Genomic DNA, 20344 nt, shown 5'->3' with positions numbered 1-20344 from the left:
GCCAATAAACCTAAACAGAATTATAGTGTAGTATACTGTTGTGCTTATAAACATATAGTGTACTGCTTATACTGTCAAGTACAGTCTAGTGTTTATAAACTGTAGCATAGTACAGTGTTTAGAAACATAGTGTAGTATAGTGAATTGTTTATAGAGTGAAGCACAGTGTAGCACTTATAAACATAGAGTGTAGTACAGTGTAATATTTATAAACATAGAGTGTAGGGCTTATAAACATAGTGTAGTACAGTGTAGGGCTTATAAACATAAAATGCAGTATAATATAGTGCTAATAAACAGTTTGTTGATGGAAAGTGCATTTCCCCCCCTGCCTAGATAAGCATGGAGGTCAGTGTGTGTCCTCGAACCCTTCTCCTGGAACAATAAAACAATGAATCAGGCCAGCCAGGGTCTGAAGGACAAAGCCCAAGTCATTAAATAACTTTAAACAGTTTTAATGGTGTGGGGTGGAATTCCGCCGCTCTGCGTCCCGGTGAGGAGAGTGGCTGGCTTGTTTCATGTGGACAGCCTGGGAGCCGTAAAGACAGACACCCTCAGAGCGGTGAGATACAGGGAGCGCAGGCGTCTGCGGTGACAGCTTCGGTGGGAATGCCACTGTCGGGCCGGCTCGGCCCCGGGGATGCTGTCGGCTTCTGGGATTTGGCAGGAATGACTAGAGATGACGGGGACCGCAGTGGCTGGACAAGGCTGCATGACAGGAAGTTCCCGGGTTTTCGTGACGATTGGCGGGGAATGCCACTTGAAGGGGGGCATGATGGAGATGGAGAATGTATGCCGTGTTTACGTTTTAACGAGGGGAGCCACACACACACTCTCACCTACAGTTGTACCCCCGTCTCTGGGGATCAGCTATACCCCGGGTGCCCCCGCACATCCACCCCAGCCTGAGATCACCCCTCACTTGAACCCACCCTGCAAAGGGGTTAAACAGCAGTCTGGGGGATTAAGGCTCCCTATCTGGCCACTCACCAGACCTGTTTTTCCAGACCCGTGTTCCTGGGTCACGAGGGGTTAGGGGTCATTACAGGAGCCCCCCCTCCCCCCGACATACACACACACATCAGCCCCCGCCGACAGAGGAAATCCTACAATTATATGATTAGGCTGAGTGGCCCTGCAGGCAGGTTAAGAGCCTGGGCTCTGTTTTAGCCCCACCAAGGGGGCGACAAGAAAGCCTCTTGTTTAAATTGCCCCCCTCCCTTAATGTTCACTATCAGAGAACAGGACTCCTGCTCGCAGGGTGCAATTTCCCACCTCTAGATTAGCTACAAGGGTTCGTAATAAAAGATGTGAATGATTTAACCTCGGGTCCGATGCATTCCTAAGCAGCGTGCATGAGGCCACGGGCTACGTGCAGATGACCTGCGTCAAAATGTCAGCAACAATCCGAGTTAAAGCAATAACCAATAATATAACCTTTCCATTTTTACAGTCATATTGAATTTCCTCTGCCTTAATATATTTGATCTTTTTAAATATGTTAGCAGCACTTTCTGCAGCAGACAGTTAGCATATGTAAGCATAGTGTTAGCATATCCAGTCACAGCTTGAGCCCAGGCTGAATTTAGCTGCAATACAAGTGCGTGCAGTGAGCCTATCAGCTGTCTGGAGAGCCATCTAGAGGCAGAAGGTGGAACTGACAGGTATTTACCTTTACCATTTGCAAAACCGCTGCTCTATCACATCACGTTGCTTTGTTTTTCTGTTATTGTTTTAAGCGTGTGGGACATTCCTGCTCCACGTGAACTTTCAGCTCAATTGCAAGCAGCTGCCCGCTCCCGTTTGACTCCCCCATCCTGAAATCCCCCCTTTATTTATTTATTGGGAGTAATTTCACCAGGAGAGCCTCTTTCAGCGGGACCTCGATCCTCATTCCACCCCCCGTCCCACGGCCCTGAGGGGCGCTTATTCACTCGCTCGATCGCTTCATGCTCTGACACAGGACACGGGCGGCAGGGGGGTGGCAGCGAGGTCAGGGGGTGGGTCGGCGGTGTTGAAAAGGCCATAAAAATGTGATAGATATGAGTGCAGTACGGGAAACAGGCAACTCCAGTGTGGCCGTCATCTGGAACATACGGAACCTTTGTAAGTGACAAGATGGCGTCCTCCACAGAGTTTGTCGGTATGAGCTTCCGGCCCCACAGTTTAACCGGTCGATAAAAATCACATTTTGCCATATCAGTCACCCGGAGACGCCTGCTCCTGTGTGGAAAATGCGCATGGAGGTCTGTCTCACGTTTGGCTGGGATTTCGACAGCCACAGACCACGGATGCTTTCCCGCGATTTCCCGCACGGAAAGCTGCTGTCGAAATTCTACAAACATGAAGTGCAGTATTTAGGATGTGTTGCACTTATTTTGGCTCACGGCAGAGTGGTGGGCAGCCCGATTTAAGTCGCCTATATTCCAAAATGGCATAATTGAGCAAAAACATAATGGGCCAGCATTCCAGCTGTGATTAAAGGAGGAGCCTTTATTGCGTGTGGCTGTTTGCTCAGTAGGGATCTTAATGAGGTCCCACTGAACGTGGCTTGTTTGCAGGGTTCGTGGCAAAGTGAGCGGCCAGTGTTTCCACACCTCTGGTGAGCCTCAGTTTCTAGGATCTCAGAAACCAGACAACAGTATCACAGGTCACTGGGATGCCCAGGACCCCCAAGCAATGGTGAGACCACAACAGAGGGGTTTTATAATCATTTTAGGCTACAACACAGCCCAGGAAACGTAATTGAAAATGGCTCAATAATGTCAGTTAAACAGATGAAAAAGTTAGTATTTTTGAACAGGGAGAGAGCCTTCTGGAAACATCCAACTCCTCTTTGGTGACTTCACCTTTCTGTTATGGCGAGTCCGACATCTGCCCGGCGTTTCCGATCACGGGCCTCAGAGAATAGGCCATGGTGTCCCAGAATTCCATTCAGCACACATGACAATGCTGGCATGTTGTTGCAGCAAATCTTCCAGAAAGTGAGGAGCCATGGGAGAAGATGATATTGATGGAAACAGCGATAAGTTTGGCCCTAAAGACAGGCCGCCTCTGCGTATTTTTTAACCTAAATGTCACCGCTTTTTGACAGGCAGCTTTAAGGATAGCAGTCCTCCGGAGGAACCGGGACAAACTTGATGGGCACTTGTAGGCATTAATCCCCAGTTAAACCATGGAGCTGCAGCTGAGCCCAGTCCAGCAGCCTGAAAAAGAGGCCCTGGGAACAGGAAGCAGCTGTCACCATGGAGCGACCTGGCAGTTTCTGGGGGGCTTCAAGGTAAAGAGCTCAGAGGTGCAGACCGGGCCCACAGAAACGTTCTCAGAGTTCAGTGTTACTTTTATTGAAAGGCTCCGGAGGAAGAGCCCTTCCTTTAAATAGTCTGGGATCGAGAGCTGGCCTTCTCTTTTATTCCGGGAGAGAGGGGGGCTTGTTTATGGACATCAAAGCTCGTTTATATGCAGTGACAACTAAAGTGTCCCACCCCAGCATCAAACCCCTGTGTCACACATGTCAAAATTCTCAAGTACCACCCCAGATGTGTCTGCTAAGCCTCCACCCCAGAGCTGCCTGGGGGTGGGGGACTCAGAGACAGAGCCAGCCCTCTGGACGCCAACGGGATGCCCCAGTGACGCCCCTGTGATGCAGGATGGGACCTAGGGAGTAACGGCTACCCAGCATATGCACCCATTTAATGGGGCCAGGGGCCAGTGTGTTGTTTCTGGGGCCCCATATAAAACGTCACTTTCCCTGCCTTGGTGTAGTGACTGTTTGTAGCCAACAGGGGGCTCCATAACCTCAGGGGCCCCATGCAAATGCATAGTTTGAGTGGTGGTAAACATGGCCGCTGGATGAGGTTCCTCAGTCTGCGTGAGCTGAAGGCGTGAAGCCCCTACAAAGCCAGCTGGGGACATGGCTTCAGTGCGACACTCTTGCGGTGGGTGTCCATGAGTTTTCACTGCCGTTCTTTCAGGTTTGCCATCCATAGCTGGAGCAGAAATAAGTTCTGTGGTTTTTTTTTTATGCATCTGCATTACAAATGAAAGAAAGCAAAATTCATGTTATTCCAAAAAAGCAGTGGTTTGCAGTGGTCGGCAGTCTGAAGCACTTCCCTCAGAGTACTACCTCCACCCACTTGGACACGAAGGACAGGCCGGAACGCGGCTAACTGCATGATCCCTCTGTAACCTGTCACCAGTGTGTGTGTGGCCATTTCCTGTTAGGAACCCATTCTGTGTTCCAGTCGATCGTGTCGCTGTCGTGCAGCATCTTATTTCACCGAATTCACATCCACGGGGTGTGTAGCTGCATTTTTTATTTCAAAATAGTCAGAGAGAGGATACCACCCAGCTCCAAACAGCAGGAATGCCAGGGAGTTAAAGGCCCACGGTCCAGTTTGTTCAACTTCCCTGTAATTCAATTAAGTGTATTATATATGTAAAAAATGACATTCTTGTGCTTCCTAAGAAAATATGCATCTTTAAAAGACTGATTTTACCATAAAAAGCTCATTACTGGCAGTTACAATGTGTTTGAAGTTTAACTGCCTGGAAAGAAAACAGTAATTTGAGTGTTTGTGTGCTGGGCCTGACTCCCCGGCGGAGAGTAACCTACTTTGAAAGCCGTGTAGATAACATTTCTGAGACTTGAACCAAGTGAATGACTCTCGCTCGTAAAGCATTTCCACTCAGCCATCACTGCACACTGTCAAGCCTTTTCCCCCCCCCTGTTCATTTTTTTAAATCTTTCAGACTGAAAATATTAATTTGACCCTTGTGACGGCGCAGTTATTTCCAGACATGCTCGGGTCGGCTCTCGTCGGACAAGGTCATTTTCTGTCTGACTGTCCAAGGAATTCCAGCAAAGAATAATACCATGTTTTACGGCTCGTTCAAGCCGCACAGGTTTTCCTAGGAAAAGTTCAGTCATGAGTAGATTTGTCCTTCTAAATCAGTGAGCTGTCCTGCTGTAGGCAGCAGAGAGATGTTGTTTATTAAATTTAGCATTCCCTCAGTCTGGAGGGAAAAATATTGGTTTTTCCTGGGCCGGTGCTGTAGAAATCCTTCCGGGGTGAGCGGCCTGTGGATTCCTCAGACACGGTGTCATGGAAGTAATGGGTCTCGTATGTATATACCCCTGACACAGACCGGTGTCCCCACGTGCTTCCAGCATCAGACCAGACAGGATCATGGTGTGAATGCAGGAAAGATCAGAGGCTCGGAGAAGGCTGATGTGGGGCAGGACTGCCGGGGATCCTGAAGGCAGCAGCGAGTCAGTGCCTTCCTGAGGAGAGAGCCTCAGACTGAAGCGAGGGCTGTAGGGCACCTTGGGATCCATAGGGTAGCGTTTGGTACTGAAAGATGCCTTTTTTTTCTGTAGCAACAGATGGGCTACATGGGTCCTATCCGCTCTGGCTGCGCCGCTTTTCCTCGTGTGGTGTTCCGGACATAAATAGCACCCCGGCCATTTTTGGGAAATAATCCGGTTAGAGCCCTGTGTATCGTCCAGCCCTTGGCAGAACTGAAGGAAATAAAACAGGCCCAAATACCTGGAGCATATCTGCAGCCCTGCATCAAGCAGCCGGGACACCAACGTGGGCATTTCTGCATGGAAACGCAAGCCCAGCAATCACAGATTGGCAGCCCTGGTGACCATGAACTCGGCATATATGGTCAAAGTGAAGATTGAGTGAATTGGGCCATCGGTAATGTGCGGTCAGGGGTGACCCCAAGTAAGGGCACACTGAACGATGATGTGTAGATCCAGCTGATGGCGTGAGGTGCGAGGCATGGCAGGGCACCCATCCACAGGGGAGCCTCCAGTGACATGGGGACATGCCTCGGATTCACGTCCGCTGCATGTGAGACAGGTCACATGACCCAGCCTGACAAAGCATTTCTACAAGGCCTTGATTGTGAGTTGGGGGGTGATGAAGGATTAAAGGAGGGCAGGAATGGGGGGTAGTATTTAGTATTTATTAATGAACAGCCCATGGTAAGACTGCAGGGAACCGCTCAAACCTGAAGCTCACGACCAACCCCAGCTTCTCAGCACGGCCCCCCAGGTCCTAAGCCCCCCACCCGCCGGATGTCGGCAGGGGCTTCTACTGCCCAAAGCACATGTCCTCCAAATCTATGCAAAGCCCCCCCCCCCTCCCCACAGGGACAGGAAGTCCTGGCATGTGGAACGAATTTCCCCCCCAAGCGGTTTGTATTATTATTATTATTCTTGTTGCCTTTTACTCTCTCTGCGCTCAGCTGAAAAACACGAAAGCAGATTATAACAGCAACAGAAGTCAACATGTAACCAAGACAAATAAATCCAGTAGGAAACAACTTCAAACAGCCATGGGGCGTCGGGGAGTGCTCTGGCTGGGGACCGGGCGCCTGCCCGGTGGGTCCCGCCCAGGTGGGCCGCGCTCCGTGTGACTGACGGCAGCGAGCGGCACTCACTGCCCACGGCATTCCAGCGGATGGAGAGAATCCACGTCCTGAGGAGGTCGAGAGAGAATCTTAGTTTTCGTTGTATTTCACAGGCCTGACGCCAGCTGCCCCACGGATGTGAGGAGATACTGTGACAGACCCCCACCCCCCCCCAGGACAAAGAGGCTGCCTCCAGAGGTAAACCAATATAGCAGAAAGCGCCGAGTGATGGATTTAATATGTTAACCTCCTTATAAATCTGCGTAAGCTCTCAAGCTGCCCTCTGCTCAGCAGCCTCCCAGGGGACCGTAAACTGAGCCCCCGGGAGGTGGGGGGGGGGTCCGACGATGCGAGGAACCCCAGACCTCAAGTTTTGAACCCCCTCTGCTGAGCAGGACTCCTGATTTGCTAGCAGGAAGTGACAGTTTGTTTGTCCTGGTAATTAACACCCTGCCCCCCCTTGAAACACAGGCTGGGTGAAACCCGGGAGGGGTGGGTCAGGGGGCGGGTCAAGGCGCACCAGGGGGCGTGGCCAGAGGATGGCAGGACCTCCAGGGGCAGAGCAATACACTATTGGTATCTCTGCCTTCTAGCCATCTAAGTCACCATAAACAATGGAAAGAAAATACAAAAAAAAGGAAAATAAGAACCCCCCCCCCCCCCCCCCAGGGTGTGATAAATGTGTGTTTTACGGTCCTCTGCCTGGGGGGTCCCTGTCACCGGGGGAAATACTGTCAGGAGCATCCATGCTGGAAAGGCTCCCAAGTGTGTTTGTGTGTGTGAGGGGGGGGGGAGTAATGCACCAATGCAGCACCTTATTGGAGAGGCTATGCAAATGAGGGCGTGAAACTGGCCTCTGTGGCGAGAATGAAAGTCATCTGATGTCTGTTTATGGTTCCCACCAGAACCTGGAGGCATTTAGAGGGTAGTTATATTTCAGCCACTCTTTTGATGTGGTTTGAGTCTGAGGAACCCCCCACCCCCACCCCCCCGGCACCTCCCCGACCTGCAGAAGATGTAGGAGGCTCTGGAGAGTCTAAGCCTGAAGAGCGAAGGTGGGTACTGTCGCCACACTGATCAGTGAGCCGGACAGGCGCCAAGGCGGGACCCCGGTCCCCTCAAGCCACTGCTCATCTAACCCATGTATGAGGAAGCTGCCTCATCGCCACCCCCTTCAGGCTGCTCTGAGAATCACACGCCTCCTCCATTTCTGTAAGTTCTGTCCAGTATCTTTGGGGCTCAAAGTGGGGAGGGGGTTGCAACAGACAGACTGGCTAATAATTAGAGCTGGTATCACATTCCTCTCCTCTTTCTGATGTTTCCTGTGATCTGTGAGCCCTCAACCCATTTAGCTCTACAAAATCAGCTGTTTTCTGACGGCGTAAACAGCAGTGGTCACACACTCCTCGCACTCTGAGCCACGCTCAAAGGCTTCGGCTCCCAGTATTTATCACATAGGGAGACTGTTGCTTTTAACATTCATTCTGTGTTGTTCGTTTACTGATTCTTTCTGTTTTTCACGTGCAAATGTTTGCTGAAGCCTAAACCAGGACAGGCTTTGCAGACCATGAGACTTTCTTAGATTCCGCCCCCCTCCCCCAGGCCTCCTCTTTGGATTTCAGGGCATGACGAGCCAGGCAGGACACACGGGATTTGTTTACTGCCGCGTTTGTCCAAGAAGCGGACAGCTTTCCTGCCAGGGGGCATTTGGAACAGCATTTCCAAATGCTTTATTGATCTGGCGAGGATGGGGTTTGTCCTTCATGTAAAAGTGGAAGAGCAGGATGGAAGTCATTGATTTATTTTTTGCATATGGGCAACAGCAGTGATTCATTTTTGCACAAATATGGCTCCATTTGCTTGTCCAGTGAGATGGACGGGTCGCCTGAGTCGGGACCCCCAAGGATGGGTTACATGCCACCTTCCAGTCCCTGGAAATATGTTTCCTCCCATAAATCCACGGCGTATTTATGCGATTTGGGGACGTCGTTAATGGAAAAGTGCATTAGTGAGGAAGAGCAGACTAAATAGAGCAGGAGAGGGAAAATAAACAGCCAGTAGGCCCGGGGGGGCTCGGTCCCCCCCTTGCTGGAGCTGGGAACAGCTGTTTATCCAGCCTTTTCTCCTTTCAGCGGTGAGATAGTAGTGGCCGGACTCGTCATGCACAACGACGCATCTGGGAGTGACGGGCCACTGCACCCCCCCCGTTACCGCGTCCCCATCCCAGTATCCAGCCGCACAATGGACGTCTCCGGGGGACACTTTCTCCTGTTTTTGTGTTTTCACTCGGTCTTCGCAGGGGGAGTGCAGCTTGTTTGCGATTGTTGAAAGATTCTCCAAGCAACGACCAAGGATCCAAACGACAACAGATAAACAGAGCTGAAGTCCCTCGTAAGGGCTGCCACTCTGCCCTCTTCAGAGCCAGTCGTGTACACATCATACACCGTCTACTCCTGCTGTCACTCCCCCTTCCTTCACTCGCCCTCTGCCATCACTCTCCCCAAGCCATCGCTTGCACCTTCCTTCACTCGCCCCTTTCCATCGCTCACCCCTTTCCACTGCTTTCCCCCTCGCCTCCCATCCCCTTCCATCGCTCTCCCCTTCCATCGCTCGCCCCCTGCCTCCGCTTATCATGACACATGCTGTGGTCTCCTGGGACGGGATCCTAACTCATACTGGTGCTGTGTCTGTTTAAGTCAAAGCCTGCTACCATGGAGGAGGCCGTACGACCACAGGCACAGCAGGTCGGGAGGGGGGGCGGGCTGTCTTTCATTAGCCGTGTTGTCTTAACCTTCCTCAGGGGGGTGGGTGGGGGGGATCAGAAGCGAAGATTAACTTGATGAAAAGCAAAGTGTCCCAATTCGTCATCCAGCTGCATCCTGCAACTGATGCATCTTCATGACTCACTCAGATTACAGAAAATCATCGGGGGGGGCTTATCCCTTCTGGGGACAAACGCATTTGCGGGAACCCCCCCCCTCGGTGGTGTGTAATGTTAAATGTCCATGCAGGCGTGTTTCAAGAATGAGCGTGAGGCGGCCAAGAGATGATGAGAGACCCTGTGGCTCCAGGTCCAAGCAAAGTGCTCCCAGGGCTTCCAGTGCTGTGGCTGTCCACTCCCAGTGCTCCCAGTGCTAAGGTTGTCCTCTCCCACCGCTCCCAGTGCTGAGGCTGCCTGCTCCCAGTGCCAATGTGGTCCACTCCCAGTGCTTCCCAGCCCCTGTGAGGTAGTCTTGCCCAGTAATTCACACTCATCCTCCTTTCTCTCTCTGTCCGGGTTGAGGGTGTCAGCTGCTCACCGGCTGCGTCACCCGCCTCTCCTGGAAATTAACTAACTTTGTTACTCTGTTGTTATTTAAACAATCCCTGCAGATTTCAGCAGGGATTGTCCAGGCCGCCCACAGCCGCTCGGCACATGTCCGCCGGCTGTTCCTTTTGGGAATCCTCTGAGTCTGCTCCGCTCTGGGGCGGGCTCAGCTGAGGGGGTATCACTCTGAACAACAACAGTCATTTAATATTCTCCAGGCGTCCCCGACTGCTGCTGGCATGGCAACCAGGGGAACCATCCCATCTGAGACATATCAGCTCCCTGGCAGGAGCCGATGGGCGGCACTCCCTGCCTCACCTCGAAACCACGTCCACTCTTAAATCGAATGCACGATATGCATGCTAAACAGCTGCATTTTAAGGACACACTAAGAGAAATTTATAAGCCAGGGATTTCATGAAGTTGTCCTTCATGGGGAATTTCTTCATAGTTTTCATCACACGGGGGTCCTTTCGAGCCAGCTAGCTGGGTGGGGAGGGGGAGTTAGTACAGATTTCTGTCCAGAAGAGATCCTCCACATTCAGGCACACACGCACAGCCCTGGACATGGAGGGCAACCTCCATATCTTCTGCTGGAATCTCCACCTTCCTCTTCCTCTAGCACTCTCCTTCCTCATAGGATAACCCTGAACTGTCACCTTACTGACACCTCACTAATAAATGACTCCATCCAGGACCTGCAGCACATACCTCAACAGCTTTATGCTGAGTTTGAAGCTGCAGGAATGAGAATCAGCAGCTTGGAATTCGAGGCCCCGGTGCATTCTGGAAAAACAGTTGATGGTTCCTCTCAAGAGAAGGGGAGATTCTACCCTTAGTGAAGGACTTGAAGCACTTTTGGATTGTATGGAGTGATGGAAGGAGGCAACGTGGGACTGATGAGGAGATGAGCTCAGTGGTGATGAATTGGAAGATAAGTCAGTAAATGTGGCTCTAGGTTTGCCAGTGAACCTACGCTTGTATTCTCACCGGTGGTGAGGAGCTAATGGCCAAAAGACCAGGACCAGAGGCACAAGCAGCCAAAATGAGGGGGATGTTTGGAGCTCTGGAGTGGGCTTCCGAGGTGGGCGGCATGGTCAGCTGTACCTAGAATGTCCTGCTGGGAAGAGGCCTGGGGCAGACCCAGGACGCTCTGGCAGGGGGGTAGAGGATGATAACTCCCAGCGGGCTTAGGGATATCTTTTGGGGTCTCCCCGATGAAACAAGAGGAGAGGCATGGTGAAGATAATGATGACAGTGATGATGATGAAGATGATGATACCAATGATGAAGATGGAGATGATGACAATGATGATGATGAAGATGGAGATAACAATGGAGATGACGATGAGGACGATGAAGATGACTGTGACGATGATCAATAGCTGTCAATGTTTTTAATTTTCTGAGGGACAAAGAAATGTACATTATTGTGAATCTACATTTACAAACACAATTAAAATAAGGAAAAACTAAAACAAATAATTTCAAGTCTAAATGATTGCTAAGAAAATACTGGCTTGTATCTTATCCAGGAGGCTCCCTGGAAAGAACCGGATGAGCATGGAGATTCCTGTAGAAGCTTCAAGGAGATTAGATGGGGCTCAGAGCTGGGTCGCGGAGTCAGCCACCAGCGGCTGCTTCTCTGGTGCGCTACCTGCGGTTCTCAGTCCCTCAGCCGCGAGCTGGAACTCATGGAGTTTCACTTCGCATCATTAAAACTTTCCACCCCATCTTAGGGGCGACCCTGAGCTGCCAACGGCATTTCAGGGGCTCTGAAAACCCCTCGCTTTTTCTGCAGGCACAGATAAGACGGCCTTCCCTCTGGGGCTCCCCAGGGGCCACGTGAAGTCCGCTTGTTAATCATTACACGGTACATTTGGAAGTCATTCCGTTAATTGCGGGAGGTTTGTGAGTCTGTGCGCACAGGGATGTATTAAAAAGAGATACTCGTTAAAGAGCCATTACAGAAGCCTGAGACTTATCCAGAAAGAGAACCTCCTGGCGGATGGGCCAACAGCCACGTATTAGCAGTGTTGTGGGAGGCTTCTGTACATAAATATTGTGGATAATACAGCGAGGAAGGCCCAACCCGGATGTGCCGTGGAATATATCCGCGCGTGTGATTGTGCGGTTAAGGTGGGCCCCAGCCACGGGGCGTGGAGGCCTGACGGGCCCCGTCTGGGCTGCTGAGGGCCAGCTGGCGGGAACAGGAAACGGAAACCACATCTGAGAGCTCTGTCTCGGAGGAGAGGCCGCTGATTAAGTCCGAGCCCTGCTCCTCTCCAGCACGCCTTTGCTGTGGGTTTGTTCCAGGACAGGTGTCTCTGGAAGATGACAGCCGGCTCTTGTACTGCATTCATTATTGATTTTCTAGAACCTTCTACCGTCAGTCACATGCTTGCTTGTATAATTTATGTGACACATGCTGTAATAGGTTTCTTTATTAAGATGTGACATGGATCCCCTGGCCCAGTTCATTCTTGGCCTGAATCTTTACTCCCAATGGCGTAGCCAAAGAACCGGTCCAGCATACTGATCCCGACCCCCGATCCGGACTTCAGGGCCAACAGAAACAGATGCGAGTGCCTTGGGCCACGTTCGACCACGGGAGTCATTTGCGGTGCCAATGAGGAGTCACTCAGAGTCGCTAGACGGCTTAGGGTGGGAGTAGCTGGCCAGGTGACTGGGAGTAAAGCCTCTGGGCTTCCGTCCCTTTGTTTAATCACAGTGTCATCGGCCTGTTTTTCCCAAAAAACTATGCACTAATACACCCCCACTGGTTTGGGGGGTGGGAGGCATGTTAAAACGCAGCCACTCCTGAGCCTGGTCCCCCCCATGGGAAACGGGGGGTACAGGCCTAAGCTAAGCCAACTGCCCCTGTGTGTCCCCTGGAGGGGGGGGTAATGTTCGGTGACATGCTGCTCTTGTTTGTTCAGCTTCCCCGCACTGGACGTCTTGGGGGTCCTTTTAGGGGGGCTTTCGACCTCTGCCGACATGTGTCATTTCTACGGGGGTTCTGGGAAAGTACCATTTGTGTCTGTGTGTGTGTGTGTGTGTGTGTACACAGCAGGACTATGACAGGAAGTACAGCCTCCTGATGACAGAACTTGGCCGTAGTTACAGCATTGAACAAAAGCTTAAATGTTATCAGCTTTGAATACTGAAATACTGAAAGTACACCTGAGTAACATATTGTACTGTTGCCATCCACTCTGTCGCATCACATTATCATTCTGAAAGTCAGTATTATGTCCCCAGATGGAGGGAATTAGAGCGACAGCAGTCAGTCTGACCTATACACTGTTACATATCAATGTCTGGGTCAGAACATGGTCACTTCCACAGCGACTGGGTTCTGGGTCCAGCAGGCCTGGTGGAGGTCCAGCCTGGGCTGCCTGAGGAGGCTCTTCTTCAGTGTTACAGCAGGGAGACTGCTCACATTTTAACACGGTTTGGCGGTGACTCGTTTTGCTTTAAAAAGCAGGTCATTTCTAATATAGGCCTTTCGACACAAGGACGATAATCATTTACAGTGTGTTACGAAGCCTTCGCTGTTTACAGAGCTCATTGACATTTTTGTTTAACACTGGGTTAGATTTTTATTAAAGCTTAAGAGCGGTGGATGTCGCAAGTTTTTTTGCTATGCAGCTGCTTCTAGTTCAGTACAATTTGTACAACATCTGTGTCGAGTTCACCTTACACGGATATGTTTGTTACGTTTTTGTTTTCAAAGTAAATACGTCTCTTTAATGGGAACAATTTGTGTTTTGGATGGTGGAGCTCAGGCCCCCAGTGCCCTTGTTTTCCTATACGTCTGGTTGAAGGGGCTTCTCGAGTGGCTGGTTTTTAATTGTTTTCAGTTAGAAAATGGTAAACAGCTGGACTGCAGCCCATACACAGACCATCCATACTCATTTATATCCCTGTGAGTTATGGCAAGAAAAACTGTTTAAGACACTTACCTTAACGTCACCCACACCCCTCACAAGCACACTTGACTGACAGACACTGGCCCTCTGTTGACAACATGGGTTAAACTGTGAAGAGTGTAGATTTTATGCCGTTCTGTTCTATAGGCCTCAGGGTGTACCAGTCTGAGCAGAACCATGATGAAGCACATGCTAAGGAGACACCAAGGACATGCTACGGAGACTCTAAGTACAGGCTATGGAAACGCTAAAGACATGCTAAGGAGATGCTAAGAACACGCTAAGGAGACATTAAGGACATGCTAAGGAGACGCTAAAGACACGCTAAGGAGACGCTAAGAACAATGCAAGGAGACGCTAAGAACAATGCAAGGAGACGCTAAAAACATGCTAAGGACATGCTAAGGACACGCTAAGGAGACGCTAAAGACACGCTAAGGAGACACTAACGACACGCTAAGGAGACGCTAAGAACATGCTAACGAGACGCTAAGAACATGCTAAGGAGACGCTAAGAACATGCTAAGGAGACGCTAAGAACATGCTAAGGAGACGCTAAAGACATGCTAAGGAGACACTAAGAACATGCTAAGGAGACATTGACATGTTAAGGAGACGCTAAGGACATTCTAAGAGACACTGCTGCTTCAGGTGAAGTCTGCATGATCTCCCAGGTCGTGTTAAAGTGGCTTTTATAATAATGCAGTTGAGTTTTTGATGTTATGAGGTTAATTAACTACCCTATATGGACACACTTCTTAATCATTGAATTCAGGTGTTTCATTCAGACCCATTGCCACAGGTGTATAAAATCAAGCCCCTATTATGCAGTCAGGTTTACAAACATTTGTGAAAGAATGGGTTGTTCTGAAGAGTTCAGTGAATTCAAGCATAGTACTGTCATGGGATACCACCTTTACAATGTGTCAGGGTGTGAAATTTCCTCGCAGCTAGTTATTCCACAGTCAACTGTAAGTGCAAGCATTTAGGGACAACTGAAATTCAGCCACAAACTGGCAGACCATGTAAAATAACAGAACAGGGTCGCCGAGTGCTCAGGTGTATAGTGCGTAAAAGTCACCAATGCACTGTTGACTCAGTAACTGAAAAGTTCCAGACTTTCTCTGACATTAACTCATGCACAAAAACTGTGCACTGGGAGCGTCATGGAATGGGCTTCCGTGGCTGAGCAGCTGCATGCAAGCCTCACATCACCAAACACAATGCCAAACGTCAGATGGAGTGGTATAAAGCACACTGCCACTGGACTCTGGAGCAATGGAAACATGTTCTGTGGAGTGACGAATCATGCTTCTCTGTGTGAGTCTGATGACTGGGTTTGGCAGATGCCAGGAGAATGTTACCTGACTGACTGCATTGTGTCAACTGTAATGGTATGGGGTTGTTTTTCGGGGGTTGGGCTGGGCCCCTTAGTTCCAGTGAAGAGAACCCTTAATGCTTCAGCAAAGCAAGACATTTTGGACACTAAAATGCTTCCAACTTTGTGGGAACAGTTTGGGGAAAGCCCTTTTCTGTTGCAGTATGACTGTGCCCCAGTGCACAAAGCAAGGTCCATAATGACATAGTTTGGTGAGTTTGGTGTGGATGAACTTGACTGGCCTGCAGCTTTGCCTTGACCTCAACCCCATCAACTCTTTGGGATGAACTAGAATGGAGATTGCAAGCCTGGCCTTCATATCCAACATCAGTGCCTGACCTCACTAATGCTCTTATGGATGAATGGGCCAAAATTTCCACAGACACACTGTGAAAAGCCTTCCCTTAAGAGTGGCAGCTGTTATAGCTGCAAAGAGGGGAGCAATTCCATATTGATGCCTAGAGATTTAGAATGGGATGTCATAAAAGTTCCTGTGGGTGTAATGACCAGGTGTCCCAATACTTTTGTCCATATAGCATATATAACATTCAGGTCAGGCCAAGTTGGAGAGCGTGCACTGGTACAATGCGTTCGGCTATCGCGCCTCCGCTATATCGTGGATTATTCTCCGACACGTCACAGTTCTCTGCGTATCGCGTACCTTGCTTGTGGTCTGATTGTTTTCCTTTTCTTTTAAGCCCTACGATGGCTCCCAAGTGTCCTGCATCTTCTAAGCCTTCTGGCAGTAGTGAGCCTAATCGCCAGAGGAAGACCTTGACCATTCAGGAGAAGGTAAAACTCCTGGACATACTTCGGTAAGGAAAGTGTTACGCCGACGTCGCTCACCATCATGGCTTGAATGAATCGACGGTACGATACATCAAGAAGGATGAAAAGAACATGAGGCACCACTTTCCTTTAGTCAAACGGGAACTAAGAGGGTGGCACGTCCTCAGAATAAAACCATCGTTAAAATGGAATCGCATACGTATACATTACATATTATTATTATTACAGTGGTACCTCGGTTCTCGAACTTAATCCGTTCCGGACTCCGGATCGAATCCTAACAAGTTCGAGTTCTGATCGAATTTTTCCCATAAGAAATAATGGAAAACCAATTAATTGGTTCCCGGCCCCTCAAAATTACACCTAAATATGTTTTTTTTTTGTTTTTTAGCATTTAAACACAAAATGAACAGGATAAAAGAAGAAAATTTTTTTCTTAATGGCTTCCAAAACGATAAAGATCTTGTCCCAACATTACCCCTGTCCTGCCCCGATCGTCCGCTCCTTCCGTGTGCCACGCCCCCTCGTTAACCTCGTGTGAGATCCCCATGTGATCAGTTGTTTCTGGTTGATGTCATTAGTCCTCTGTATTAAGTCCGCGTTTCAGTTTGTCTCCCCAGTCTGGTCATTGGGTGCGTTCAACTTGCTTACTGCGCTGGCTTAAAGCAACGCATTCTGATCCTGACGCAATGCATTACGGTTATGCCATGACGCACCACGGCAAGCACGAGGATGAAGATGAAGACAAGGATGAGGGTGAGCATCGACCTCGGTCCTTCAGCACCTGCTTTTAATATCCCATCATCCTACATTGATCCATTCAAATAATGCGCATATATGGTTACATAGACACTGTGAGCAAAATTATTACTCACTGATTATACATATTTAAATTTTTTTTATAGTTTTTCATATGTCCCAAATTCGGGTCAGATGTGCCCCTCGTCAGATGACGTGGAGGTTCGCTCGCTTCAGACATATACTGCCGAACAAATCGTTTTCCCCCTCGAGAAATGTCTTGGTGTAACATGTAGGCTGACCTCAGCACATCATAGCGGGAGAATTCCCACTTGGGGGGGCTTCTGTGGGATACCAGCCAGAGCGAGCCTCATGCGCAGTCAGACACATCCGCAGCTGGAATGAACCGTATATGAGACGGACATATCTGCAACTGGAGCAAGCCTCATATATAGTTAGTCACGTCTGGAGCTGGAACGAGCCTCAGACATGTATGCAGCCGGAGCAAGCCTCATATGCCGTCAGACATGTATGCAGTCGGAGTTTCCCTCATAGGCATTCAGACACATCTGCAGCCGGAGTTTCCCTCATATGCAGTCAGACACGTCTGCAGCCGGAGCGAGCCTCATACGCAGTCAGACACATCTGCAGCCGGAGCGAGCCTCAAACGCAGTCAGACACGTCTGCAGTCAGAGTTTCCCTCATATGTTGTCAGACACGTCTGCAGCCGGAGCGAGCCTCATACGCAGTCAGACACATCTGCAGCCGGAGCGAGCCTCAAACGCAGTCAGACACGTCTGCAGTCAGAGTTTCCGTCATATGCATTCAGACACGTCTGCAGCCGGAGCAAGATGCATTGCGACCTCTCACCCGGCTGCACAAACTGGAAACGCCTCCGTGACGACACACCTTTGCCCTAATTGGCTGAAGAGTTTAGTTACACGCATGACGTTTGTATCTCAGGCAGTTCCAATGCGTAATCTGCTATTTCCCCCGAATATCACGTAAAGCAGTGAGAACTGGTTTACAGTTAATTTACCTGGTAAAATAAAGTTTAAATAAATGACATAAATGCTCTAATAGTACACATAAGTTAGTGGTTTATTTATTGTTTGTTACTGTAATGTTGTGCTGCTTTATTTTTCTTCTGTGAAGAAGGCATTCACGTAAGAATTGCATTGTAGTATGACTCATTTCCTGGCGCGTACAATTTATATTAGGTCAGCATTCACGGTTCGACTTCTAATATTCAGATCGAGTTCTAGGTCAAACTGGTTTGTTCGACTTTCAAGAAATTCGAGTTCTAGTGAGTTCGAGAACCGAGGTACCACTGTATTATTATTATTATTATTATTATTATTATTATTATTATTATGTTACTCATATCCTTAGCTACACATCCCCATATCATATGTGTTGTTTTAATAAGTTTACATGTGTTTAAAGTGTGTGGGAGGGGTATTTTAAGGCTTAAACTATAAAAAAAAAAAAAATTTGTATGGTCTTTCTATATCACATATTTTCACCTATCACTGATGGGTCTGGAACGCATTTTCCGCGATAGGCAGGGGATCACTGTACAGTCCTATGGGAGTCCAGTCTTTGTCTCATGTCACTGGCTAGTGTCCATGTCTCACAATATAACAATAAATTATTTTAATTGGAATATTCTGGAGACATGTTTTCTAGTACAGTGCCACCTCAAACTCACCTTGCTCCATGTCACCGGTGCCAGATGAGGCAGGCGCTAGACTTCCCGGTGTGGTAGGGGTTAATGTCCCCAGTGGAGGCAGTGGTAATTGTTATTTCTTGTGTGCTTATTTTAATTTCTTCTTTTAAATTGTCTGTAAAACACTTTGTAAACCCAGTAGTTAAAGCAGTGGTATATAAATAAAGATTGGTTTATTGACTAAGAGCACAAAACTGCTTTAACCTACTTAGTCCTGATTAGTCGTGGTATGGCCTTGCTAGTCCTGGTTCGGCATGGTTTAGACTGGGTTTGGCTTGGTTAGTGCTGGTTTGGCTTGGTTTGGCCTGGTTCAGCCTTGCTAGTCCTGATTTGGCCTGGTTCAGCCTGGCTAGTCCTGGTTTGGCCTGGTTCAGCCTGGCAAGTCCTGGTTCGGCTTGGTTTGGCCTGGTTCGGTTGTGCTAGTCCTGGTTTGTTTGGTTTGTCCTGGTTTGGCCTTGTCCTTTCCTCACACGGTAATTGCCAAACAGCACAGTTGGCATGGCGCTGGGCTTAAGTCATTTGGCATTATGATCTTCAGTCACATCTTAACGAGGATGCTTAAGCAAGTGAGATTACAAGCACCGCAGCGAGATAACAGCCCATGCAGACACTGGGGAGAGGTGAGTGTGAGTGTGAGGGTGGAGTGCTTTCGACTGAGCTGCCTTTCCACCTCACCGTGCTGGTTAACGCCACAGAACAGCCTGCACTTCACACAGGGAGTTTAAGCAGGCACTCATAGACACCAAATTTGAACAGCTAGGAAGCGTCAAGGCCACGTCACTGTGGTAATTACCTCAGAATATTACATTATGCTGCACGCACACGTAAACACACACACTCGCTCCTGTTCAAGAAGGCGGTTTTGTTCCAACTTCTGTTTAAACCTGGGTGGGCCTTTCTTATACTGTGTGTACATACTTGTTACAGAAATCTGACGTCTCACAGCTGCTCTTAAAACGCCTCCGGGTGTTAGTCAGCGGAGGTCTGTCAGACACTGCTGCATGAGTGCCTCCTGCAGGCTGGTGATGGCTCTGCAGGGAGAGACGGAGTATATGTATAATAGTGGGGGCTGGGTTACACGATGCCCTCCCCCCTAAGCTTCTCCATGAGAGTAAATGGCGCCATGGAGAGACGGATCATGCGTAGGATGTGGAAAGGCTACATCAGAGAAAATTTGTGGGGGGCGACAGGGAGAATCCTGATTTGTGCATCAAGCTGCATCCCCCCCCCCCCCTCCCCGCAGAACAATGCGCTGTAATGCCTGCGATTCAGAAGCCCTGCGGGGGAAATGGGGCCTGTCTGTGCAGCTTGGAATGGCAGCCAAGCCCCAGGCCATGACGCACCACAGCAAGCACGAGGATGAAGATGAAGACAAGGATGAGGGTGAGCATCGACCTCGGCCCTTCAGCACCTGCTTTTAATATCCCATCATCCTACATTGATCCATTCAAATAATGCGCATATATGGTTACATAGACACTGTGAGCAAAATTATTACTCACTGATTATACATATTTTAACATTTTTTATAGTTTTTCATATGTCCCAAATTCGGGTCAGATGTGCCCCTCGTCAGATGACGTGGAGGTTCGCTCGCTTCAGACATATACTGCCGAACAAATCGTTTTCCCCCTCGAGAAATGTCTTGGTGTAACATGTAGGCTGACCTCAGCACATCATAGCGGGAGCACCACCCCCCCACCCCCCCACACATACCTGCCGGTGTGCAGATACACATACAAATCTGCTGCGAAGATGTGCCTGGTGAAGATGTGAAGGCTAATATCACCCAAACCCCTCTGAAAAATGGGATTGCTATGGATGGAGGGCTTTGAGGACCGTTTGGTGATGGTTTTGAGCCACATGGGGACCCTTTGGGGACACTATGAAGACGTTTGGGGTGCTTTAGGGATCCTTGCAGAGGCCCCCTCCCAGCACCTTGATTCTCACCTGCCAGCTGGGCAGAAGAGTGACTCAGGGGACTCAGCATGGCATGACCACTAAGCATTATGGGATAAACAGAGGCCCCAGTCATCTGACCCAGTAAG

At 49.3% G+C, this 20344-nt stretch overlaps 1 protein-coding gene across 6 annotated transcripts in view; it reads left to right on the top strand.

Annotated features, from left to right (window-relative positions):
- Positions 1–20344, top strand: part of LOC111833951 (uncharacterized) — a 49210-nt gene that overhangs the window by 16227 nt on the left and 12639 nt on the right. For 2 of the 6 annotated variants that reach the window (XM_072699408.1, XM_072699407.1), the window contains exons 3-4: positions 15739–15855; positions 19540–19679. In XM_072699408.1, the coding sequence (XP_072555509.1) occupies positions 15739–15855; positions 19540–19679 (257 nt within the window). Of the gene's footprint in view, positions 1–6536; positions 6622–10371; positions 14314–15738; positions 16586–19539; positions 19680–20344 lie in introns of those variants that run through there. The other 4 variants (XR_011982618.1, XM_072699409.1, XR_011982619.1 and 1 more) reach the window with 4 other exon arrangements.

Source organism: Paramormyrops kingsleyae, chromosome 14 (assembly GCF_048594095.1).
Source record: "Paramormyrops kingsleyae isolate MSU_618 chromosome 14, PKINGS_0.4, whole genome shotgun sequence".
Taxonomy (NCBI): Eukaryota; Metazoa; Chordata; class Actinopteri; order Osteoglossiformes; family Mormyridae; genus Paramormyrops; species Paramormyrops kingsleyae.
The sequence above is the reverse complement of the archived record's forward strand: the minus strand, read 5'-3'. Positions and strand labels throughout refer to the sequence as shown.